This window comes from Poecilia reticulata, chromosome 18 (genome assembly GCF_904066995.2).
Source record: "Poecilia reticulata chromosome 18, P_reticulata-male-v2, whole genome shotgun sequence".
Taxonomy (NCBI): domain Eukaryota; kingdom Metazoa; phylum Chordata; class Actinopteri; order Cyprinodontiformes; family Poeciliidae; genus Poecilia; species Poecilia reticulata.
Genome location: NC_088847.1, coordinates 27,765,878 through 27,791,665, shown reverse-complemented (window position 1 = coordinate 27,791,665; position 25,788 = coordinate 27,765,878). Strand labels below are relative to the sequence as shown.

General features: G+C 39.4%; 2 protein-coding genes across 3 annotated transcripts; both read right to left on the bottom strand.

Moving 5' to 3' along the window:
- Positions 1–299: 299 nt before the first annotated feature.
- LOC145548923 (ladderlectin-like) lies at positions 300–2,240 on the bottom strand. Its single transcript, XM_081600034.1, has 7 exons — positions 2,150–2,240; positions 1,978–2,063; positions 1,867–1,896; positions 1,442–1,539; positions 1,213–1,347; positions 1,017–1,128; positions 300–793 (listed from the first exon to the last, which is right to left on the bottom strand). The coding sequence occupies exons 2-7, from the start codon at positions 2,036–2,038 to the stop codon at positions 726–728; spliced, it is 504 nt and encodes a 167-aa protein (XP_081456160.1). The 5' UTR covers positions 2,039–2,063; positions 2,150–2,240; the 3' UTR covers positions 300–725.
- A 4,942-nt stretch (positions 2,241–7,182) lies between these two features.
- LOC103480871 (ladderlectin-like) lies at positions 7,183–23,900 on the bottom strand. Of its 2 annotated transcripts, none has more exons than XM_081600078.1 (7): positions 23,817–23,900; positions 23,645–23,730; positions 9,914–9,943; positions 8,215–8,312; positions 7,987–8,121; positions 7,791–7,902; positions 7,183–7,548 (listed from the first exon to the last, which is right to left on the bottom strand). In XM_081600078.1, the coding sequence occupies exons 2-7, from the start codon at positions 23,703–23,705 to the stop codon at positions 7,481–7,483; spliced, it is 504 nt and encodes a 167-aa protein (XP_081456204.1). In that variant the 5' UTR covers positions 23,706–23,730; positions 23,817–23,900; the 3' UTR covers positions 7,183–7,480. The 2 variants fall into 2 exon arrangements, with proteins under 2 accessions (XP_081456204.1, XP_081456205.1); XM_081600079.1 differs by lacking the exons at positions 23,645–23,730; positions 23,817–23,900 and adding exons at positions 10,025–10,110; positions 10,197–10,287.
- Between the last annotated feature and the right edge of the window lie 1,888 nt (positions 23,901–25,788).

Here is a 25,788-nt window from a genome sequence, read left to right as displayed (position 1 = left end):
TTGCAGCAGCATTTGCTGATGATGTTCCAAGATTAGAAACCTCCCATACAAAACCTCTGGACATTTATTGCCAATATAGCAGCACAAATGCAACAATTTTTTGCAGATGCACAGCCTGCCACTCTTCCAGATGGTAAATCCTACCATCCAACGGCTTCACCCTGGGATCATCAGCATTTTTCTGGACACTCAGAGACCTTACAGTGGAATCAGTCATTCCCAATCAAACTGTGAAGCTGCGACACATCAGCGCCATCAGCTGGTGAGAGTCTCGGCCAAGGACACAACAACAGGTTGCATTAAAGAGAGAAATCAAAGGTAATTTTATTTATATAGCACATTTTCAGCAACAAGGCAATACAAAGTGCTTTACGGGAATTAAAAGGAAATACTAACAAAATAATGAACCGAAGGAAAAACCAAAATAAAAATAATCTAATGTTGATCTAAAGTATGCAAAGTAGGTCCTCCTGTTGAAGGTCGCTAGGTAAGTCTAAGTAAGTATTCTCTGGACTTTCTAAGAACGCTCTAAATTTGTAAAAGTTATGAGTACTCTACAGTTGCAAAGTAATAAAAACTAAATGAAATTATATGAAGTAAAGAAGCAGAAATATGTTTTGGGTTTTCTATGAAGGTGCAAAAAGGCAGGTAAACAGAAACTCCTAGCATTCATCCTCCACTGGTTCTGTTTTACACATCAGGCCTCTTTGGGAACCTCAGTGTGGTCAGGGTTTCTTGACGCAGACAGAAGGCTTAGGGGCACCACACCAGAAATCATCCCAGCATCTTGAATCTAGAAGCAAAGACAGAACCCTGATGAAACCTTACACAGTATAATTTTTGTTGTAAAGGTTGATCAACTAAAACATTTTACAACAAAAACCGATGCTCCTGTTGTTAATATAATAAATGTGGATGCAGATCGACTAAAAAGTTTACATGCACAGTTAATAATCATTTACCAAAGAGTCATTTTATCATCTGAAATATCACACTTGTGTGATATTTTCTTTTACCTGAATAGTTTATCTGCAAACAACGCTGCATGCCTTCAGTATTATCAGGCTGTCCTGAACACCAGTTTGTGTAGCTAAATAGATTTCCATCGCTCCACAACCAAATATTCTCCTGGAAAACAAAGTTCAGCAGACGACACATTTCATTCATAGTTTCACAAAATACTTCATAAATAAAGTGTACTGGTATTAATACCTCCTGTGCATTAGAGCCTCCAATCCATGTTTCTTTGGGCTCACGACTTGCTGTAAATATCAGAGTCTGGATCTGGTTGTACTCGTTCAAGTTGTGAACTGATGCAAGGTTTGCCCCCAAGACCAGACAGTTTCTCTACAGATAAACACATAATGATTTGCTGAAGAAGTAGCTGGACTTTGCTAATTAAGAGAGCAAAAGAAAATCAGAGAGTCTTGTTGGGAATCACCTCAGCTGCAGCCCAAGTCATCTCATTGGCAACATATTGAAAGCAGCGATTGTTGATCAGAGTCCAGCCAAAAGGACAAGAAATGGATCCAACTTGATCTGATAACAAACAAATGGATTCAGAGTTCAGATCAAGACGTTTATGTGGCTTTAGTCTGATAATAACATTGTTCTGTTGAATCAAAATGATTTAAAATTAAATATAAATTACAGATCACATCAACACTTGTGCAGGTCAAACCTGCATGTGTGCTTTGCAAGGAGCAGTGGAGACATTTTAAGAAAAGTCTATTAAATAATCTGAAGAGAAAATATGTGTTATGCTTTAATAAAGTAACTAGAAGAAGATATACACATTTTAGAGTTTGTGTTTGAGAATTCAGTCTGAGGAAATAAAAAAAACTAATAACATAAACTCCCACTGACCGTCACCAGGAGAGCCATTGATGAAGACAGCTGTGGATATTTAAAACTGGAGTTAGTGTTTGGTCTGTGTTTTAGTCCCTTTATGATTCTTTATATTTAATAAATACTCACGGCCACCACAGGTCAGAGCCATCATGGAAAAGACCAGGAGCAACACAGCCAACAACTTCATGATGGAGACGATGCAGATTCACAATCTGAAGACGAATCAAAATAAATCAAACATGTTAAGAAAATTCAAACAATGGCACAAAAAAGATGAGCAGAAGTTTGATCAGCAAACCTGATGCAGAACGATCCGTCTTCTTGGAGAGTCAGCACCTTTAGTTCTTACTGCTGAACCACTGGATATTTATAGAGACTCTAATCTTGCCACATACACAAGATGAGGAAATTAAATTCCACAGAAATGAACTGATAAATCACGTTTGGTTCAACAGGAACTGAAAGTGTTGCAACTAAATCCTACACTTTGACTGCCATATAGTATATTTCTCACTATAGTTTCTATAGGTGCATTCAATATAGGTTTCTCTCTGTTTGGTCGTCGTCTTTGTTTTAAGTGCATTTTTACAAAGTTCACAGATCAAATAATATATTTACCTTTACATTTCTATTTAGAAGGCAAAAAGCAGATACGTTTTTTACACTAAGTACCAGTAAACAGCCGTTTGCCTCTTCTCAGGTCGTCCTCAGACTGAGTGACTGTGGAAGAAAGAGACTAGTGAGAGAGGAAACCAGGACAACATGACCAGGCTGAAGGAGCTCCAAGCTTCAGCAGCTCAGATATGAGACTCTGCATCAGGAGCAGATCGGACAAAAGGTTTGGGAGATTTTCCAAAAGACCGATCAGTTCTGAACCTGCCGATAGGTTTCTCTGTTTGGTCGTTATCTTTGTTTTTATGTGGATTTTGGCAAAGATAAATCCAATGGACTTGGCCTAATCAGCCAAACATTTTTCTATTTTGGGATTTTTATTAAGTCATAGTCTTTAAATGACATGAAATAAAGTCTTGAAATATTTTCACTCTTTCAGCTACTATGTGATGTCAGGAAGTGGCAGAGTTGCACCATTAGTTGTATTTTTCACACATTGATAATAGTGTGGTTTTCACACATGAAAATCACAAAATGCAGTGATGACCTTTGCATTGTAATGTCCAGACATCTGGAGGTTTTAGTACTTTGACTCAAATCAGGATCAGGTTGTTCCAAAACAACAGATAATCAGCCGTTTCTCTCTGAGCTGCAGCTGGTCGCCTCCTGCTTCTTCAACAGGCTAAAATGGACCTGAGTTTTCAAGAACATCACACAACTCATCTATAACTCTATATATCAGAGCTTGTTAATGGCCTTTTGACTAAATTCCCAAATATTCAAGAGTCAAAATGGCCCAAATCACATTCTTACAGTTTGACATATTCTGATCTCTTCCTCCTCTTTTATATTTTCTGTTCTCACATTAGAAAATGTAATGAGATGCTGATTCAATTAATAAGGGTGATTATTGTCATCAGGAACGTAACATCAATATTCTGCTCATAGATGGAGTCAGTAATGAATAGTCCTTTTGCTGATAGTGACCTTTTGTGCACACAATGTCACAGCAAATAACACAAACGGTCATCAAGATCACTGGGCAGGACACGCCACTGCTCCCACAGCGCCCTCTGGTGGAACTCAGGAAGAAAACACTGAGCACCCAGAGGAAACCCCAGATCCCGACACTAACAGCCAGACTGAGGCCACTTTTTCAGGTGGAGTTGGTCCACTTCCAAACAAACTCTGGTTCAGTCTGTGAATTCAGACTGACCTCAGTGCAAACCAACTATAGGAAACGTACGTCTTTTATGACTTCATGAGCCACCGTTGCTGAGTATTGTGGAAGAAATGAGCCTTTCAGATTCTGCATGTTCTGATTGTAATAAAATCATGTCTGATCTTCCATTTCTGCTTTGTGATGCAGCATGTTGTGGATATGGAGGACCAAAACTGACATAATTGAAAATAAAAACAGGAATATATTGTGTTTCCTTGTTCTAGTTCACTGCTCCCATGATCCGTTTCATCCTGGACTCAAAGTCTGGGTTCTTCATCTCAAAATCACACAGCCACCACAGTATTCAAAGGAAATGACATCAGACTTATATAGCACTTTTCTGGACACTCAGAGACCTTACAATGAAATCAGTCGTTCCCAATCATGCTGTGAAGCTGCGACACTCCGGCGCCATCAGCTGGTGACATCCACCCACCTTTCCTGACCACCACCTGCAGGTAAGGTGGGTCGAGAGTCTTGCCCAAGGATACAACAGTGATGGGTGAGGTGAGGACTCGAACTGGCAACCTACAAGTTGCAGGACAAACTCTTTATGCCAAATGAATACACACGCCATACAGTTATCAGTGGGACATTTCTGTCCTCCTTTTGAATGCGCAGCTTTGTATGCTGTGTTCAACACATTTCATGGAAAAAATGCCTGACTTAGCAATTTATTCATGGAAATATAAAGTAGTTGCAACATTTGACTTAAACGACGTGATGACAAGCTATAAGGAAGTGAAATTAAAAACAGGAAAAGTTTCTCCTTTCACAATTTTGTTTTTACTTTTTCACTTTTTTCTAGACTAAAGGCCCATAATCTCATAACAAAAAATAATATAGTATTTAGTGCAGAGTGAAACTTCAAAGTCAGGAATTGTCTGCCACTGTGTGGTGATAAAGATTCAGGGAACTGTCCTTTAGTTGTGAGTTTAATGTCCTAAACCTCTGGGAGACTTTTATATCAGTCAGGTGAAACCCCAGCAGATCCATCAACAGCTTCGTCTCCATCAGACCTGCTAACACTCACATATCAAACACAGCAGACTCACAACACGACCGGCCTCCTATCACAACTTTAAATATCTGCAATTTATACAACCACAACAAATGTTAAATTATTTGTTAAATTCCCATATATTTAAGAGAGTCAAAATGGCCCAAATCACATTCTTACAGTTTGACATATTCTGATCTCTTCCTCCTGTTTTCTGTTTTCTATTCTCACATTAGAAAATGTAATGAGATGCTGATTCAATTAATAAGGGTGATTATTGTCATCAGGAACGTAACATCAATATTCTGCTCATAGATGGAGTCAGTAATGAATAGTCATTTTGCTGATAGTGACCTTTTGTGCACACAAGGTCACAGCAAATAACACAAACGGTCATCAAGATCACTGGGCAGGACACGCCACTGCTCAGTCTGTAAGGTCAGTCTGTGAATACAGACTGTGAGACTGACCTCACAGTCTGTATCCACAGACTGTGAGGTCAGTCTCACAGTCAGTGAATACTGACCTCACAGTCAGGACCTCACTGGAGGCCAATATTCACTGTGAATACAGACTGACTGTATTCACAGTTAGTCTGTGAATACAGACTGACCTCAGTGTGAACCAACTATAGGAAACATACGTCTTTTTTGGACTTTATGAGCCACCGTTGCTGAGTATTGTGGAAGAAATTAGCCTTTCAGATTCTGCATGTTCTGATTGTAATAAAATCATGTCTGATCTTCAATTTCTGCTTCGTGATGCAGCATGTTGTGGATATGGAGGACCAAAACTGACATAATTGAAAAGAAACGCATGAATATATTGTTTTTCCTTGTCGTTACGCATGTTTTCATCAGGAAATGTACATAGTTTTTATACATACAAAAGTAAAAAGAAGAGACAAGGTAATGACAAAAATGATTTCCTTCTTTATGCTAAACAAATAAACACACAATTCAGTTCTAACTGGGTCATTCCTGTCCACCAATTGAAGGCACAGCTTTGTATTTTAGCTTGTTTTTGTTCAACACATTTCACAGAGAAAATTCCTGACTTAGCAATTTCTTAATGAAAATAAAAGTTGCTGCAATATTTCTTTTAAACAGCATGACTTTCTATAAGGAAGTGAAATTAAAAACAGGAAAAGTTTCTCCTTTCACAATTTTGTTTTTACTTTTTCCTAGACTAAAGGTCCATAATCTCATAACAAAAGATTTGCATTATAGTATTTGGTGCAAAGTGAAACTTCAAAGTCAGGAATTGTCTGCCACTGTGTGGTGATAAAGATTCAGGGAACTGTCCTTTAGTTGTAAGTTTAATGTCCTAAACCTCTGGGAGACTTTTATATCAGTCAGGTGAAACACCAGCAGATCCATCAACAGCTTCGTCTCCATCAGACCTGCTAACACTCACAGATCAAAAGTATTTAAAAAAACTAGTATCTTATATTGTTCAAATGTGAAGAGAATATCATTAGAACAATAAAGTCTTCACATTACAAACTGATATAGCTCTATTTATGTTTTGTCTTTGTGGTAGCTCTTCGCTTACAAAGTTTAAATAGTGCAATGGATAAAACAAAACAAGAAAAAAAAGCACAAACACAAATCACACCATCTTGTCTTGATTTCCAAAGGTTTTATTTTTTCAAGACAATAGAATTGAAGAATATTTTTGTGTAATTTTTAGCAGCTGCTGCTGATCCAGATGCTGCTGCTGGTTTCCTGACTAAAACCAGGATGATGGAGCGTCACACAGCACTAAAGTTCTTCCACTGAGAGAAAACACTTTGAAATATTGTTGGTAGTTTATAAATCACTGAATGTTTTAGCAACTCAATACATTATATTTCAACACTGACCAACAGTTTGATGACACTTGGCAAAATGTCATATTTACTGTTTCTCTCAACTGTTAACTGTGTTTTCTAGTATTTTAGTGTTTTTATCAAGTAAAGCATTTTTAACTGCCTTGTTGCTGAAAGTTGATATACAAATGCACTTTAGTCATTGGCTTTTTTATAACTCATTCAGTCTGATCTTATTGCAGAGAGACAATCCAGCTGCTGTTTGCTTGTTGATTCATTCTTTAGGTTGCATTAAAGAGAGAAATGATTTCATGTGAAAAAGCGGAAATATTTTTGGGTTTTCTATGAAGGAGCAAAACGGCAGGTAAACAGAAACAACCTTACTGGAAAGCCTGATCTGTGATCATAACATTTTATTGTAGTGGGCTTACATAAAACATGAACACATTGTTATATGAAATGACATGCCACAATTTCTGGCACCATCTGCTGTCCATACTTTGTACTGCTCTCTTCTGCAAAAAAGAAAACAACATTTCCCAAGTTTGGGAAAAAGAAATGGATAGAAAATGTTGAGTTTTTGGCTTCATACAACCTCTTCAAGACATTTCTATCATAACTAGTGTATAGTATTAAAATGATTCAGACAACAGAACAACACAAAGACAGAATAAACCACACACCATCTTGTTTTGATTCCTCAAAGTTTTATTCTTGCTAAGAACAGAAGAAAGTTTTACTAAGATGATTCTTTCTTATAACTCATTCAGTTGATCTTATTACAGAGAGACAATTCAGCTGCTGTTTGCTTGTCGCTTCATTCCTTAGGTTGCATTAAAGACAGAAATTTTATGAAGAAAAGAAGCAGAAATATGTTTTGGGTTTTCTATGAAGGTGCAAAAAGGCAGGTAAACAGAAACTCCTAGCATTCATCCTCCACTGGTTCTGTTTTACACATCAGGCCTCTTTGGGAACCTCAGTGTGGTCAGGGTTTCTTGACGCAGACAGAAGGTTTAGGGGCACCACACCAGAAATCATCCCAGCACTTTTCATCTAGAAGTAAGAGAACAAATCAGTCATCGCAAAGACAAAACCCTGATGAAACCTTACAGTATAATTTTTGTTGTAAAGGTTGATCAACTAAAACATTTTACAACAAAAGCCGATGCTCCTGCTGTTAATATAATAAATGTGGATGCAGATCGAGTAAAAGTTTACATGCACAGTTAATAATCATTTACCCAAGAAAGATTTTATCAACTGAAAAATCACATGTGTGTTATATTTTCTTTTACCTGAGTAGTTTATCTGCAAACAGCTTTGTATGCCTTCAGCATTATCAGGCTGTCCTGAACACCAGTTTGTGTAGCTAAATAGATTTCCATCGCTCCACAACCAAATACCTTCCTGTAAGACAAAGTTCAGCAGATGACACGTTTCAATCCATGTTTCACAAAATACTTCATAAATAAAGTGTACTGGTATTAATACCTCCTCTGCATCAGAGCCTCCAATCCATGTTTCTTTGGGCTCATGACTTTCTGTAAGTATCAGAGTCTGGATCTGGTTGTACTCGTTAATGTTGTGAACTGATGCAAGGTTTGCCCCCAAGACCAGACAGTTTCTCTACAGATAAACACATAATGATTTACTGAAGAAGTAGCTGGACTTTGCTAATTAAGAGAGCGAAAAAAATCAGAGATTCTTGTTGGGAATCACCTCAGCTGCAGCCCAAGTCATCTCATTGGCAACATATTGAAAGCAGCGATTGTTGATCAGAGTCCAGCCAAAAGGACAAGAAATGGATCCAACTTGATCTGATAACAAACAAATGGATTCAGAGTTCAGATCAAGACGTTTATGTGGCTTTAGTCTGATAATAACATTGTTCTGTTGAATCAAAATGATTTAAAATTAAATATAAATTACAGATCACATCAACACTTGTGCAGGTCAAACCTGCATGTGTGCTTTGCAAGGAGCAGTGGAGACATTTTAAGAAAAGTCTATTAAATAATCTGAAGAGAAAATATGTGTTATGTTTTAATAAAGTATGGGATAAAGTATTTAATAAAGTATATATATATATATATATATATATATATATATATATTACAGTTTGCTTGAGTATTTAATTTGAGAAAATAAATAAAACAGTGATTCTTGAGAATAGGGACTAAACAGGTCCTATGGGTAAAGCACAAAATTTGAATAAAATATACACAACATATATATATATTTTTTTTCAAATATCTGACTAAACTAACCTGGGTCATGTGAGCACAGCATTGTATGTTTTCCTGGTGTTTGCTGAATATATTTTTATTTTAAACATTGTAGTTGATGGATGATGCCTGTAAAAGCCCGTTATTATAATAGTTTAAAATAATTAAAGAAATACTATAACTATATATTATAACAATTAAGCATAAGTAGTCATATAAATAATTATAAAAGTATCAATAAATTGAGTTAAAAATAATTTTTATATATTTTCCAACTCCATTGAAATTTGTCCCTAGTTTTTGTCAGCACCGTCAGACATGAAAAGAATGTAAAAAAAAAATCAGGCATTATTGGGGGCACCAGAACTTCTGAGGACCCCATGACCACTTCCTTTCTCTTCCTTTGCTAGGAGGGCTAGTTAGCTCTGGTTAGCTTATGTTATTCTTTAGTTTTTTCTTATTTTTATTCCTAAGTTTGTCACAACCATGATGTGTCAACACCATAACTGACAATTTACTAAACTTTGATGAAATTTTGTGAAATAAAAGCTTCATTTTGGTCAAATGTAAAGATTTAATGGACCTGATGAACTACAATATGGCCTCCTTCAGAATAACATCATATAAATTGAGGTAGTTTGGCATTTCGTCAACTCCGTCAGATGTCAACTTCATCAGTTTTTGGGACTCTTTCAGTGAAATTGTTGTCAAATCTCACTTAAATGTGCAATTAAGTCATTTTAATGTATTTTACATAAATTGCATTACTTCACATGTACCACGTTTTTCATTTTACTCACTAGTTTGTCATCACCTTCAGTTCTGGGTCAACTCCGTCAGATGGATTTTTGTTGTTTTTTGTTTTAAATAATATTCATTTTGTTTCTTGAGAAGCATTTGTCTGTAAAATAAGTAAAAATATCACTAATAGGGTATTTTAAAAATCATTTTATATTTATTTTTGTCAGATGATAATGACAAAGTCCTGGGTCAGGTCAATTAAAAACTTAAATTTTTAAAAGATTTTTGCAACTGGGAGCCGGTACCTTAGCATCTTTACATTTTCAAAACTTTATTTGTCATATTTGCATACATAAGGTTGAGAAATAATAATAAAAAATATGGGAAAATTAAAACCCATTTTGTCCCTATTCTCAAGAATCACTGAGGAAATAACATAAACTCCCACTGACCGTCACCAGGAGCGCCATTGATGAAGACAGCTGTGGATATTTAAAACTGGAGTTAGTGTTTTGTCTATGTTTTAGTCCCTTTATGATTCTTTATATTTAATAAATACTCACGGTCACCACAGGTCAGAGCCATCATGGAAAAGACCAGGAGGAACACAGCCAACAACTTCATGATGGAGACGATGCAGATTCACAGTCTGAAGACGAATCAAAATAAATCAAACATGTTAAGAAAATTCAAACAATGGCACAAAAAAGATGAGCAGAAGTTTGATCAGCAAACCTGATGCAGAACGATCCGTCTTCTTGGAGAGTCAGCACCTTTAGTTCTTACTGCTGATCCACTGGATATTTATAGAGACTCTAATCTTGCCACCTACACAAGATAAAGAAAATAAATTCCACAGAAATGAACTGATAAATCACGTTTGGTTCAACAGGAACTGAAAGTGTTGCAACTAAATCCTACACTTTGACACTATTGGTTTCTCTCTAGTCTTTGTTTTTATGTGCATTTTGACAAAACTCAATCCAACCACAGCCTGCAATAGACTTGGCCTAATCAGCCAAACATTTTTGGATTATTATTTTTTGAGTCATAATCTTTAAAATGACTAGAAATAAGGTATTTAAATATTTCCCTCTTTCTGTGATGTCAGGAAGTGGCAGAGTTGCACCATTAGTTGTATTTTTCACATCTTTATAATAGTGTGGTTTTCACACATGAAAATCACAAAATGCAATGATGACCTTTGCATTGTAATGTCCAGACATCTGGGGGTTTTAACACTTTGACTCAAATCAGGATCAGGTTGTTACAAAACAAACAGATAAGCAGCCGTTTCTCTCTGAGCTGGAAACAGAGCTGCTGGTCAAACCTGGGTCACCTGCGTTCTGCCTCACCTCCGTCACACCACTTCCTGACAATCACACAGCTTATCTATATCTCAGAGCTTGTTTATGGCCTTTTGACTCAATTCCCAGATATTTAAGAGTCAAATGGTCCAAAATGACCTTCTTACAGTTTGATATATTCTGATCTCTTCCTCCTCTTTTATGTTTTCTATTCTCACATAAGAGAATAATTTATGTCAAATATATTTGACACAATTTATGTCAAATACATTTGACATTAATTTATGTAGAAATTATTTTATGGACAATTAGAAAAAGACAATTGCTCTTGGGGGGCCCCTGGTGGCCGTGGTAGGTACCACGCCGTACAGCGTGCAGAGCATCCAAAAGTCCAAATCTCTGGAAGAAGATGAGGTAACAAGACAATGTCTCAAAAAAGGATTTATCCTTCAGGGAGGGAGAACAGAGGAACAACTGAAACAAGCTAAAATAAAGGTTTGTTTTAATATGTCTTAATGTAATGTTTATCAAAAAGATCTGTGAAGCTGTTCATAGGCTTGTTTTGCCTTGGGCTTAACCCAGCCCTAAAGGACATTAAAGAGATTGGTTGAAAAGAGATTAAAAGATATTGGTTGAATTGAAGTTGGGAAATTTATTACATTGAATTAAACATTTTTTATAGCAGGCACCTGACTTTTTTTTTTTCTTTTCCTCTCTGTCTTTTATTGGCTGAACTACGACGTCGTCTGTGTTTCTGTGCTTTGTGTACAAAGTAAGCAATTTTAGTTTGCTTACTGATGTGGACTGTGGTGTTTTGAATCTGAATGCCTCTAGCTCTGTCTCTGTGTGTTTGTGTGCGTGCTTGGCTGCGGGTTGCTTCGTTTCTGTATCCACAGAAGCGTGGTTCCACCGTCTATTTGTTTCTAACTTTGTGTCTGTCTTCCGCCGTTGTATGTTCCACCACGCGCTGCTGTCTGTCTGTGTCTGCGTTGTGTTGAGGGTGTGCAGAAGAAATTTGTGTTTCGTTACGTGTTATGTGTTTGTTTGTCTTGTGGATGTTGTGTTGATGGATTGTGAATGAGAATATGTTATGAAATATTATCAAATGGTTTTGCTGGATGTTATGTTTCTGTTAACTCATGCTTATGTGGGACAGACATTTCTTCTCTCCTCAGCTAACCGATCTTGCAGTCCTTTGTTTTCCACAGCAGGGGGACTGAGTGACCATTCCATTTGCATTTTGGGAGTTCTTAAGTTGTTCTGTTAACACTGACATTTGCAGCTCAGTTTTTCAGGATTTTTGGATTTTGATATGAATTTCTTTTGAAATTGTGTTTTATGTGGAATTGTCAAGTACAAAATAACAGATTTACAAATGTTTCTAATTTCTCAGCAAGGGACATGACACTGACTCCAACACTTTTGGCTTCAGGTCCAGGCCGGAGCAGTGGAATGGTATCATTGCATATTTTCTATACTCATGTCACATTTACAATCACTTCAAGTCCTAGGTTTTCTGACACTTGATGGAACACCCTCACTGATCAGAACAAGGAAGCAGAAACAAGGAAAATCTGAAAAATGTTTGTCTACTTGACAGTGTTTTCCAAACTGTTAATGTAGGACATGATGGAACACTAATGACTGAATTTGTTTCTTGTAGAAGGATCTCCACACATAGTCAATACATTTTGTTATTGAACAATTACTAAGGTCAGTGAAGATAGGATGACAGACTCTGTTCCAGTACTCCGACCAGCTGATGCCCCCATCAAACAACAATTGACTACAACCTGGTGTAACGGAGAATATTCAGCGCTGGACGCAGGACAACTTCACAGCCAGATGTTCATCTGGATTTCTTTCATTCTACTCTTCTTTCGATGTCATCAAATTGGAAAAGATGGAACGTCCTCTTTGTTAAACTCATGAAAATATGGGCACAATAATCCCCAAAGGTGAGCATCGGTCACTCAGGTGACGACCCTAAGTTCAAAACTATAAGAAAAATGGGCTACTGGAGTCCAGAGGATCGTCTTTGTTGTTTCTCCTGTTTCCAAGTTTCCATCTTTTATCTACGACTTGCCAATGTACTCATATTTACTTCAAGAAGCATCAAGGAACACAGAGACACAAAATGAAGATATGTTAAAAAAAATGTACAAAACTATTACTAATCAATTCTGTCTTTCACAGCAACTGGAGGTTTATTGATGGTTTGTAAGTATTTTATATGCAGTATATTGTGTCTAACTTGCTCATTCATTTCATGGATAATTTTGGACAAATATTTGTGTATCATCCTATTTACATCAGGAATATTTGATTGAATTTTCTAAAACATAATCTAAAACATAAACTGAATCTAAAACATGATTCAGGAAGAGCAGTGTGGTTTTCGTCCTGGTCGTGGAACACTGGACCAGCTCTACACACTCAGCAAGGTCCTGGAGGGTGCATGGGAGTTCGTCCAACCAATCTACATGTGTTTTGTGGACTTGGAGAAGGCGTTCGACCGTGTCCCTCGGGGAGCCCTGTGGGGGGTACTCCGGGAGTATGGGGTACCGGGCCCTTTGATACGGGCTGTCAGGTCCCTGTATGACCGGTGTCAGAGTCTGGTCCGCATTGCCGGCAGTAAGTCGGGCTCGTTTCCGGTGAGAGTTGGACTCCGCCAAGGCTGCCCTTTGTCACCGATTCTGTTCATTACTTTTATGGACAGAATTTCTAGGCGCAGCCGAGGTGTTGAGGGGATCCGTTTTGGTGGCCTTAGGATCGCATCTCTGCTTTTTGCGGATGATGTGGTCCTGTTAGCTTCATCGGAACGTGATCTGCAGCTCTCACTGGAGCGGTTCGCAGCCGAGTGTGAAGCGGCCGGGATGAGGCTCAGTGCCTCCAAATCCGAGGCCATGGTCTTGAGCCGGAAAAGGGTAGAATGCCTTCTCCGGGTCAGGGGGGTCGTCCTGCCTCAAGTGGAGGAGTTTAAGTATCTGGGGATCTTGTTCACGAATGAGGGAAGAAGGGAGCGGGAGATCGACAGCGGATTGGGGCAGCGTCTGCCGTGAAGCGGGCGCTGTACCGGTCCGTCGTGGTGAAGAGAGAGCTGAGCCAAAAAGCGAAGCTCTCGATTTACCGGTCGATCTACGTTCCCACCCTCATCTATGGTCATGAGCTTTGGGTCATGACCGAAAGAACGAAATCACGGGTACAAGCGGCTGAAATGGGTTTCCTCCTCAGGGTGGCTGGGCTCTCCCTTAGAGATAGGGTGAGAAGCTCGGTCATCCGGGAGGGACTCAGAGTAGAGCCGCTGCTCCTCCACGTCGAGAGGAGCCAGTTGAGGCTCGGGCATCTGGTCAGGATGCCTCCTGGACGCCTCCCTGGTGTGGTTCTCCGGGCACGTCGCACCGGGAGGAGGCCTCGGGGAAGACCAAGGACACGCTGGAGGGATTACGTCTCTCGGCTGGCCTGGGAATGCCTTGGGATTCCCCCGGAGGAGCTGGAAGAAGTGGCTGGGGAGAGGGAAGTCTGGGCCTCCCTTCTGAAGCTGCTGCCCCTGCGACCCGACCCCGGATAAGCGGAAGAAAATGGATGGATGGATGGATGGATGGATGGATGGATCATTTTAAGTATAACGTTAAGATTTGTGGTAAAGTTTCTGTTAAGCACTGACAAATTTATGCATTTTAAATCATTATTTTTCTGGTAAGACATGACTCTGGTGTTATAGTTATTATGTTTGTTATCATTCTTCCATTTATAATTTTATGTTACTAGTTTTTATTTAGAGGTTTAGTGTTCAAATTTGTTGAAACTTGGGAGACAAAATTAAATCTTCCTTAATCAAGCATGTTTGTACAGATGGTGACTTAGATCTTCCTGGGAAAGTCCTGAGCTGTAAAACCTATCTATGTGTTAATTTAGTTTCTGTGTCTCCCCTCTGTCTGTCTGAATTCACATCCTACTGTGAAGATAGGATGTGGGTTTCACCTCCTCCATTCCTGTTCACACCTTTCTCTCCCCTGCTAATAAAAGAGACAAACAAACTGAAGGTTTTCAGAACGCTCTGTGAACGGCTCGGAGGAGCAGTTGACAGAGTTTTTCTCCTTCTGCAGAAGTCGGCTAAAAACTCATATACATTGTCTGTGGTTCTCTTTTTCCATGTAGGTTTCAGAAACTACCTAACAGTTGGTGCCGTGACCCGGATCTCAACATACCCGTTCGCTGACAGACAAAGGACGACGCGCTGAAACCGTGCACGGCCAGAGTCAACAGAACCTGGAAACAAAGTCCCGGGAAGTGAATTCTTCGCCAGGCCAGCATCCTAGGTCCAACTTTGTCTGCCAACGACGGATTGATGAGATCCGAACAGACAAAACGAACCAACAGAAACATGAGTGAAAAGTGCTATTCGGGTTTGAATCCCAAAATCGGGTTTGAGTCCCAAGGAAGGAGAGGTATATTTTGAGCCCCTCTCCGGATGAGGAAATCTCTTTGACCCTATAAAGCCTGGCCCATCAATAATAGTCTTAAAGCAAGAAAAATAAATAAATAAATAAATAAATAAATAAATAAATAAATAAATAAATAAATAAATAAATAAAATTTGCCAGGTCATTTGTTTTACATAACATAGGGTTAAAGGGATCCTCGCGTAGGCAGGGAAAGGAAAGAGAGGTATTTTAGAGCCCCTCTCTGGATGAGGAAATCTCTTTGACCCTATAAAACCTGACCATCAAAAAATAGTCAGAAAATTCTAATCTTTTTAGAACTAGGATGATCTTCATTTGTTTTACAAAACCTAGGGTTAAAGGGATCCTCGCGTAGGCAGGGAAAAGGAAGGAGGGGTAATTTAGAGTCCCCCTCTGGATGAGGTGCCCCATAAGGGAAGATCCTCGCGTAGGCAGGGAATATTCTTTTTTGTGTGTGTGTGCAAGTGTGAATGGTGCTCAACATTGAGAGTAAAACTTTCTGTCCTCGGAATTAGAATCCTAGGTGAAGAACCGGACCAGAAATAGTCTGGCCTAGAAGACTGTTCTTCAGGGGACACTAAGCGCTCACTTAGAGCACTCTCTTTGAAGAAAAAGCACAAAATACCAAGCCATTGTAAGCTAATTACAGTACTGAAATAATGGGAAATAAACATTCTTGTAATTCCTCACTTGCTGAGGGCCCCGATGGGGATGAAAAGTACATGATGTCCAGGTTTCCTGGTAGCACTGTACACATGAAAAAATGGAGAAAGAAATATAAAATAGATGGAAAGCTAAAAATTGATCAATGGCAAACAATTGTGGGAATTTTGGAGAGTAGTGTAGAAAGAAAAATGGGTATAAATAAAAAAAAAAAGGAGAATGAGCTGAGGTGTGCTAAATTATGGTTAAACTAATCTAAAAACTTAATTATAGAGAAGGAAGAAAATAAAGTCATTCCAAGCACACAGAATGCTGTAGCGGTGCAGGGAGAGCAAGCTCCTGCAGCCACCCCTCCCCCTGCTGCTGCTGCTGCTGCAGCAGTCCCAGCAACACGACTATCCCTCACTAGAGGAAAGGACACAAAACGTATATGTTTTTAGACCCTGTACCTTAGAGGTCAGGAAGGCTGTGAAAGTATCAGATGTTTTTCACCTGTATAAATTTGGAGGTTTATATACCTCTGCCTTTTCCAATGACCGGACAAAAGGCCGTGGAAGAGACAGAGGCAGAGGAAGTCACGATAGGCGACGACCCCAAAATAACACCCCACAAAATCCACGGCATTCAAAAGGCTGCTGGATTTGTGGCAATATTGGTCACTGGGCAAGAAACTGCCCTTCAAAGAATGCTGCACAGGGCAACAAAAGGGGTGGTGGAGCGAGGAGACCACAAATAGGAGAAATCCTCAGCATGATCAGACTCTACCACACCCCAAAAACACAAACCACCAGACCAAATTGATGAAATGCTAGAGACATGTGCATGCAGTTAGGGACACGTTAAGTAAAACCATAAAAGAAATTGAATTCCTGTAAGAAATCAATGTATGCAAAATAATTTTTAATGTTACTAAAAAATTTGGTTTAAACCTCACAAGTGAGAAATAATTTGTTTTAAGAAATACTGGTGTTTGTTTTGTTTTTCTTTTTTGAGCATTCCTACACCTTTAAAGAAAGACCAGTAAAGAGAGGTCTCACTGAAATAAAAACATGGGAACAACTTCTTTGTATGCTAAAAGTGGAATCATGACTTTCCTGAAGGAGGAGATGCTGAAAAATAAAACTAAATAATAAAATTCTCCTCAGAGAACAATGTTTAATGTATTGTGTCGGAATAAGATTATAACACCAACTTGGTGAAATGATCCTTTGGCTATATAGCTGGAGGGGTCAGCGGTCAGAGTAAGGTACCGACCTGGACATTATCCAGCCTCGTAACTCTCTTAGGCCTTGAGAGGAGGGCTGCCCGCTGACTTCACAGTCTGCAGCACTGAGATCAACAAATTTGGAGAAATCCATTGCTCTCTGGTGAAACGTGTCTTAGATAAAGTTGACTTAAATATACATTCTACATTTTACAAGTTAATGGTGAACATGATGAAAGAGACTACAGCTTTTAACATGTTTCATGTTTATATGTGTATGAATAAGGAAATGGTTTATGACTTTTTAAAAAGTTGGATAATAAGTGGCTAAAAACTATACGATAAAAAGAAAAAAAGTTATATGGAAAATGTTTGTGTATAAAAAGAAAAAAAAAGAACACAGACATGCGAGCAAACACTAATTGACTCTTATTTGCTTCTTTTCCTCTGTCTGAGCCTTGCTGCGCTGCGTCTGACCTCTGACCTCAGCTCTGATCTGTCCTGCCAATCAGATGACGTCCCTCCTTCATCACCAGCCAGTTGATAAAGAAGCGAAAAAGGACAGGACGATTTCTACCAACTGGACACTGAAGGCACTAAAGTGTCCACTGGTCCTAATTCCTTGACATCTGGGAACTGCCATGCAGCAAAACTACTGTATGGAGTCCTGCTAGACGTTTGGAAAAAGAAAGCAAACTGAACTGTTTGCCGCTTGTTTCATTGGTGGACAAAGGGACGGTCTGGACAACTTATAAATAATCCAACACCGGCAAGTTGGACTGACAGGGAGCAGGAGAAGAGACAGAGGGAGGACCAGCTGCAGCGACGCCAGCAGCAGGAGCCGGAAGCGAGAAGTGAGACAGAAAGGAGAAATGCGAGATAAGTTATACACACACACTGCTGTGATACACACACTGCTACTGTAATGAGGACTTGCTTGCTTACTTACTAGCAGGTAGGAATTATCTAGCTAGAAAAGGACATATTGAAGGCTTTTAGGTACAATGTTAAACAAAATCGTCCACTTTGTACCCGTTAACTCAGTCCTTAACAGAAGGACCAGTGATCTCTCAGGGTCCACAAGCCATAGGTTGGGAAGCTGTGAAGGGAAAACTGCAATCACTAAAAGCTCAGCAATGAACTAACAGACTTAGGCTAAAATATGATAAACAACTAAAATATGATAAACAATAAGCACCAAAGAAAGCAATAAGAACAGACTGAAAGTTTGACTGATAAAATTTTGGCTGACTGCAAATCTGTTTTATGTTTCTGTTAGTGTCGCTTGTATGTGGAGGTGATTCTGAGGAATTAAACAAACTGTATTCTAGAACTGAGTAACTAATCAAATTATTAATCATTTACTTTAAAAAATAACATAAAAAATTACACTGTCAGTTGGACCGAAATACAAAGTTAAGGACAATTTGATATCTTAAGCCACTCTAGTGGATGTAATTAGTTACTCCAAATTGATGATTTTGAATTAAAGCAATCTTTTCTAGACTAAAGTTTAAAACTTTTAATCTAGGGTTGATTAATTGATGATTGTTAAATTTATAAAGAAATGGAAAATTAGAGGATTTGAGGTTTTGGTTTAATTTCAGGATGGTCATTTTTATTTAGAAAGAGTTATGCTTTGATGAATTTGATAACATCTACAGGGAAACCAGTCACCCATGCATCCTTGCTTAAGAATCTTTTGCAGGTCATACATTTACCAGCTAAACTAGCAGTTTGTAAGTGTGCAGCGCACACCACGGGACAGGATGAGGTTTCAAATGGCAATAGATTAGCTGATAAAGTAGCAAAGGAAGCTGCAACTGGGAAGCATGGGGGAGACAATTTCTCAATACAGATAGAAGATCCTCAAGTAATAGACAAAGCTGTGTTAAAAGACATGCAAGATAATGCTCCAAACGCAGAAAAACAAATGTGGATAACTAAAGGGGCGACACTGAATGATGATCAAATTTTTTCAATAAATAGTACGCCGGTCCTTCCAAAATCTCTTTTTAGAGCAGCAGCAATTTTGACACATGGGAATTGTCATGTGTCAACAGGGGGGATGGTCTCTATGCTACAACAGCATTTTACCACATATGGATTAAATTCTTAAAAAATTTTTGTACTGCATGTCCAGTTTGTGTCAGAAACAATCCTCAAGGAAACATTAGACCAAGAAGAGGAAGTTTTCCAAAACCCTCATCCATTTCAAACAATGCATATGGACTTTATTGAACTCACACAAAGTGGACCACATAAATATTGTTTGGTGATGATTGATGCTTGTTCTAAATGGGTTGAAATAGTTCCAGGAGAGCATGCAGATGCTTTGACAGTAGCTAAAGCTATATGTAAAACTATTATTCCAACACATGGCATCCCACAAACTATTTATAGTGACAATGGGCCACATTTTGTAAACCAGGTAGTACAAAACATGGTTACTCACTTAGGAATGACATTTAAAGAAACACTGTGCCTACCACCCCCAGAGTGCAGGATTGGTGGAAAGAACCAATGGTACTGTGAAAAGCAGATTGAGGAAATACATGGAAACTACTGGCAAGCCAAGGTCAGACTGTTTAGATTTGGCAAAACTATATATGAGAATAACACCCACACAGGAAGGGTTAACACCATTTGAAATGATTCATGGAAGATCATATAGATTACCTATATTTCCTTCAGATTTACAGAAAGCAGATAAGGAGCAAACTTTGGTAGATTATATCATCAGGATCCTGAAACAGAAAGAGGTGTTAAATGCAAATTTACTGCCGTCTGACTGTTCTCCTCTACAGGAAATAAATAAAACCACCCCCATGCAGCCAGGAAACTGGGTCTACATAAAGGTCATCAAAAGAAAGAATTGGACCAGCCCACGCTGGGAAGGACTCCTTCCAGGTGCTGATGACCACACCAACATCCGTAAAGACCCAGCTGGATACATCTCAGTCACTGCAAGCTGCAGAGAGTGTTTGAACCCCTAAGTAGGCGGAGGGAGGAAGACCGGACTTAAAAGGGGGGCTATTTTTTAGGGTAGCTCGTCTCAAACCCGGTGAAGAAATGCTTAAGATTCCCCCGTCTTTAGTTTGGGGGTTTTGACATCTCTGTACGCCGAGCAGCAATGGAGACTCCATATGCCAGATGGATCTTCTACTGCACTGTGACTGCAGCATGTCTGATGTTTGGAGGAGGAAGTTACATCACTTCCACCCACATGACTACAGCACCAACTTGTGGTGGCAGCTGATGAACAGGACTGCTCATGAGGAGAAAGAGGTGAATTGCTATGTGTGTGCGCAGCTGCCAATCGCCACACACAACTCAGGTCTGCGTGTAGGAAACATCACTGATGACAAACAGATGTGTCTCTATGGCCTGAGCACACAACCACGACTCAGCGTCCCCATGCCAAAGGGATGCAAACGGTGAAAAAATGACTATTCTGTTCTACTTCAGATAGGAGATGCAGTGAAGGAACTTTTTGGATCTATGAACTGTTCCTTTAATGCAGACATATTTCCATTTCCACTAACCGCATGGAAAATACCAGAGACCATTTCCTTAGCAGGAGCTAAACCCGGGTCTCCGAGGAGCTGCGTGTTCAACAACGGACACGTTTCTCTTGGGATGTTACCTTGAAACTTGTGTAACAGAGTTTACACCTACTGCGAAACGACACCGGATTACATCGACTGCACAGCCTGCAGGGGTCAAAGGATGACTCCACACTGCAAAGTCTGGAAGGACAACCTAGACTGTGACAACTTGTTTCAAGAGAGGAGTTTCAACATCACGCATAAGACAAAGAGGAAACAGGAGACAACGCTGTGCAGTGCCATAGTGCCAGGTGACTATGGTTCACGGGTGATGGCAGACTGGTACTTCTTGTGAGGAAATGGAGCTTAGCTGCCAGCTCCAAACGAACAGTTATGCCAGAGGTCAACAGATGGGGAGGCCTCACTACAGACACTGGAGTTCCTTGGGAATTCAAGATCTGGAACGGTGGAGAAAAGTTTATTTCCATGGGTCGGAGTAGGAGAGGTTCGGGACCACGTTGAAATCAACAGATATGGATTACTGCGACTCATCAACAGCACACACCAGCTGGCAAATGGCACCATGAGAGAGCTGACTGAACTGAGAAACATGGTTTTGCAAAATCGTGTTGTGCTTGACCTGCTCACAGCCTCTCAGGGAGGTGTTTGTAAAATCATTGGCCCAGCGTGTTGTACATTCGTTCCTGACGAAACAGGAACTGGTGGAACCATTTCTGACGCTTTACATGAACTGGAAGAACTTAAACATTATGTGGAAAGTGAAACGAAAGGATCACATCCTTTTGACTTTCTGTCTTGGCTCACTTCTGGGCCATGGTGGAAGATTGTTACACCAATTCTGACTGTGTTGATTCTTTTTTGCGTGTTTACAACTTGCATCATTCCATGCCTTCGTAGCATGATGCTAAAGACATTTAACACAGTCATGATCAACTATCAGATGGTCAGGGTAATCTCTGACACCGATGAAGATTACATGTCTCTTCAGAGAGATGAAGATGAACTGAAAAAAAGGAAATGTATGACGATATCCTGTAACTAATAAACAGATGGAATCAAATGTTTTATGACGCCTACACTGACAATGTGAAAACAAGTGGTGCTTGTGATGAAAGAAAATTGCATTTGGTTTTCTACTGTTTCGTTTATAATTTCTTTTATATGTTCTTTTTCATTTTAAGATTTTGAGTGACTTTTGTATAAGAATGTTAAACAGGGGGGAAATGTTAGAGTTATTATGTTTGTTATCATTCTTACATTTATAATTTTATGTTACTAGTTTTTATTTAGAGGTTTAGTGTTCAAATTTGTTGAAACTTGGGAGACAAAATTAAATCTTCCTTATTCAAGCATGTTTGTACAGATGGTGACTTAGATCTTCCTGGGAAAGTCCTGAGCTGTAAAACCTATCTATGTGTTAATTTAGTTTCTGTGTCTCCCCTCTGTCTGTCTGAATTCACATCCTACTGTGAAGATAGGATGTGGGTTTCACCTCCTCCATTCCTGTTCACACCTTTCTCTCCCCTGCTAATAAAAGAGACAAACAAACTGAAGGTTTTCAGAACGCTCTGTGAACGGCTCGGAGGAGCAGTTGACAGAGTTTTTCTCCTTCTGCAGAAGTCGGCTAAAAACTCATATACGTTGTCTGTGGTTTTCTTTTTCCATGTAGGTTTCAGAAAATACCTAACATCTGGGCTAGACAATTTTGAACAGTTATTTTAGGATTTTAATCCTTTATATGATTTTTCTGTCTGATTTGGTCTGATTTTATTTGCAATGAATATGCCAACATTTAAACAACAAATGTTATGTAGAAGGTTGCATACTGAAAAGGGGGGTGTCATTTTTCAGTTATAAGATGGTGTTTCTCAATTTGGGCTTATACTTTCACATTACATTTTAAATTTATATTTTAGAGTGTAATCTCTTAAAAGCGATTAAAAGAGGGATTAAGAAAATAAATTTAAAATAAGCTAGTTTTAAAATGTAACATGTCTTTATTGAAATAGCCTAATTATAGTTTTCAGATTAATAACTTATTCTGCCCTATTGACCATTATTTTACCTGTAGTTACAGCAGATTTCATTTGCTAAGATCTTTTTGAACTGCCAATTGTCTGTGTGGGAAACAATCAGGAGAAGTTCAAGCTTTTACACTGATCTGTGAAAACCCGTAAAGCAGCAGGAGTCCAGGCCAGTAGAGGAGAAGCTCCGCTTCCACTTTGTTTAGACAAAGGGGACAAATGGCCTTTGATCTTGGAAACAAATTGCAGGGAGTATCTAACTTTAGAGAGGGTCAGAGACAGCTCCTGGTTGGATGAGCAAAGATATGCTTTATTTGAATAAATTAAAGACAAGAATACGCCTTTACTATAAAACTTTCTACACAGGAGTAACAGATTAGATTTTGCTCTTGCAATTCTCCAAAGACGTCTTTGCACGTCTTTGCTTTTCTTTCTTTCTTCCTTTCTTTCATTCATTCATTTGATCCTGTTCAGTCTGCTGACCGTGGTCTGAAGACACAGGGGAGATCTTCCTCCAGGGCCGAAGTGAAGTCTCTACTTCGGGGTTAACTCCCTCACACACCTTGAAAATGAACCATGCGGTGGCACGGAGATGGTTGGAGGTTAATTTTTAATAACTCCAGCTAACAGCTGAAAGCTGCACAGATTTTTCTTACAGCCGCTGCTCCGGTCGTCGTCTACACTCACTCCGCCACACACACCATGTCCCTCGCTCCTCAAGCATGCGGGTTTTAGTCCGCAGCGCCCCCTTTAGACTGGAGGACGGCTGCCACACATCTCACTCACCCACACACAACATACACACAACTCACTGAGCTAATCATCACATACAGTGGAGGCAGTTTCCGCAATACATCAATGGAGACAGCTGTGGATATTTAAAAAAGGAATTAGTGTGTTTGTCTGTGTTTTAGTCCCTTTATGATTCTTTATATTTAATAAATACTCACGGCCACCACAGGTCAGAGCCATCATGGAAAAGACCAGGAGGAACACAGCCAACAACTTCATGATGGAGACGATGCAGATTTACAATCTGAAGACGAATCAAAAAGAATCAAACATGTTAAGAAAACTCAAACAATGGCACAAAAAAGATGAGCAGAAATTTGATCAGCAAACCTGATGCAGAACGATCCGTCTTCTTGGAAAGTCAGCACCTTTAGTTCTTACTGCTGAACCACTGGATATTTATAGAGACTCTAATCTTGCCACATAGAGTCATAGCCAAAAGTTTTGAGAATGATTCAAATGTTAATTTTTACAAAGTCTACTGCTTCAGTTTTTATAATGGCAATTTGCATGTACTCCAGAATGTTATAAAGAGTGATCAGCTTAACAGCAATTAATTGCAAAGTATATATTTACCTAGAAAACGAACTTTATCCCCCAAAACACATTTCAACTTCACTGCAGCCTTAAAAGAACCAGCTAACATCGTTTCAGTGATTGCTCCATTAACACAGGTGTGGGTGTTGATGAGGTCAGGGCTGGAGATCAATCTGTCATGATTAAGTAAGAATGACACCACTGGACACTTTAAAAAGAGGCTGGTGCTTGGCATCATTGTTTCTCTCTGTGAACCATGGTTATCTCTAAAGAAACACATGCAGTCATCATTGCACTGCACAAAAATGGCCCAACAGGGAAGAACAGCTAGAAAGATTCACCTCAGTCAACAATCTATCGCATCATCAAGAACTTCAAGGAGAGAGGCTCCATTGTTGCCTAAAAGGCTCCAGGGCACCCAAGAAAGACCAGCAAGTGCCAGGACCGTCTCTTAAAAGTGTTTCAGCTGTGGGATTGGGCTACCAGCAGTGCAGAGCTTGCTCAGGAATGGCAACAGGCAGGTGTGAGTGCATCTGCATGCACTGTGAGGCAGAGACTCTTGGAGCAAGGCCTGGTCTCAAGGAGGGCAGCAAAGATGCCACTTCTCTCCAGGAAAAACATCAGGGACAGACTGATATTCTGCAAAAGGTACAGGGAGTGGACTGCTGAGGACTGGGGTAAAGTCATTTTCTCTGATGAATCCCCTGTCCAATTGTTTGGGACATCTGGAAATTGGCTTGTTCGGAGAAGACGAGGTGAGCGGTGAGCGCTACCACCAGTCTTGTCTCATGCCAACTGTAAAGCATCCTGAAACCATTCATGTGTGGGGTTGCTTCTCAACCAAGGGAGTCAGCTCTAATAGTCTTGCCTAAAAACACAGCCATGAATAAAGAATGGTACCAGAATGCCTTCCAAGAGAGAGCAACTTCTCCCAACTATACAAGAGCAGTTTGGTGATGAACAATGCCTTTTCCAGCATGATGAAGCGCCTTGCCACAAAGCAAAGGTGGCTCAGGTAATAAAACGTAGACATGTTGGGTCCATGGCCTGGAAACTCCCCAGATCTTAATCCCATTGAAAACTTGTGGTCAATCATCAAGAGACGGGTGGACAAACAAACCTAGGAATTCTGACAAAATGCAAGCATTGATTGTGAACAATGGACTGCCATCAGTCAGGATTTGGTCCAGAAGTTGATTGAGAGCATGCCAGGGAGAATTGCAGAGGTCCTGAAGAAGAGGGGTCAATACTGCAAATATTGAATTGCTGCATTAACTCAATTTGTCACTAAAAGCTTTTGTTACTCATAATATGATTGCAACTGTATTTCTGTATGTGATGAAAACATCTGACATACACTCATGAAAACCAGAGGGCAGCAGATCATGTGAAAATATAATATTTGTGTCATTCTCAAAACGTTTGGCCATGACTGTACACAAGATAAGGAAAATAAATTCCACAGAAATGAACTGATAAATCACGTTTGGTTCAACAGGAACTGAAAGTGTTGCAACTAAATGCTTCACTTTGACACTATTGGTTTCTCTATAGTCTTTGATTTTATGTGCATTTTGACAAAACTCAATCCAACCACAGCCTGCAATGGACTTGGCCTAATCAGCCAAACAACATTTTTTACTATTTTTGGATCATTATTTTCTGAGTCATAATCTTTAAAATTACCAGAAATACAGTCTTGAAATATTTTCGCTCTTTCAGCTACTATGTGATGTCAGGAAGTGGCCGAGTTTCACCATTAGTT

Bases quoted from the DNA above. Each gene is read 5' to 3' on its own strand.
- LOC145548923 (XM_081600034.1), bottom strand. From the start codon at position 2,038: ATGAAGTTGTTGGCTGTGTTGCTCCTGGTCTTTTCCATGATGGCTCTG. The intron at 1,348-1,441 runs GTGATTCCCAAC...GTTTATCTGTAG, and splicing joins TGACTTGGGCTGCAGCTGAG to AGAAACTGTCTGGTCTTGGG. The intron at 1,129-1,212 runs GTATTAATACCA...TTTGTTTTCCAG, and splicing joins GAGGCTCTAATGCACAGGAG to GAGAATATTTGGTTGTGGAG.
- LOC103480871 (XM_081600078.1), bottom strand. From the start codon at position 23,705: ATGAAGTTGTTGGCTGTGTTCCTCCTGGTCTTTTCCATGATGGCTCTG. The intron at 8,122-8,214 runs GTGATTCCCAAC...GTTTATCTGTAG, and splicing joins TGACTTGGGCTGCAGCTGAG to AGAAACTGTCTGGTCTTGGG. The intron at 7,549-7,790 runs GTAAAAGAAAAT...TCTTACTTCTAG, and splicing joins TTTGCAGATAAACTACTCAG to ATGAAAAGTGCTGGGATGAT.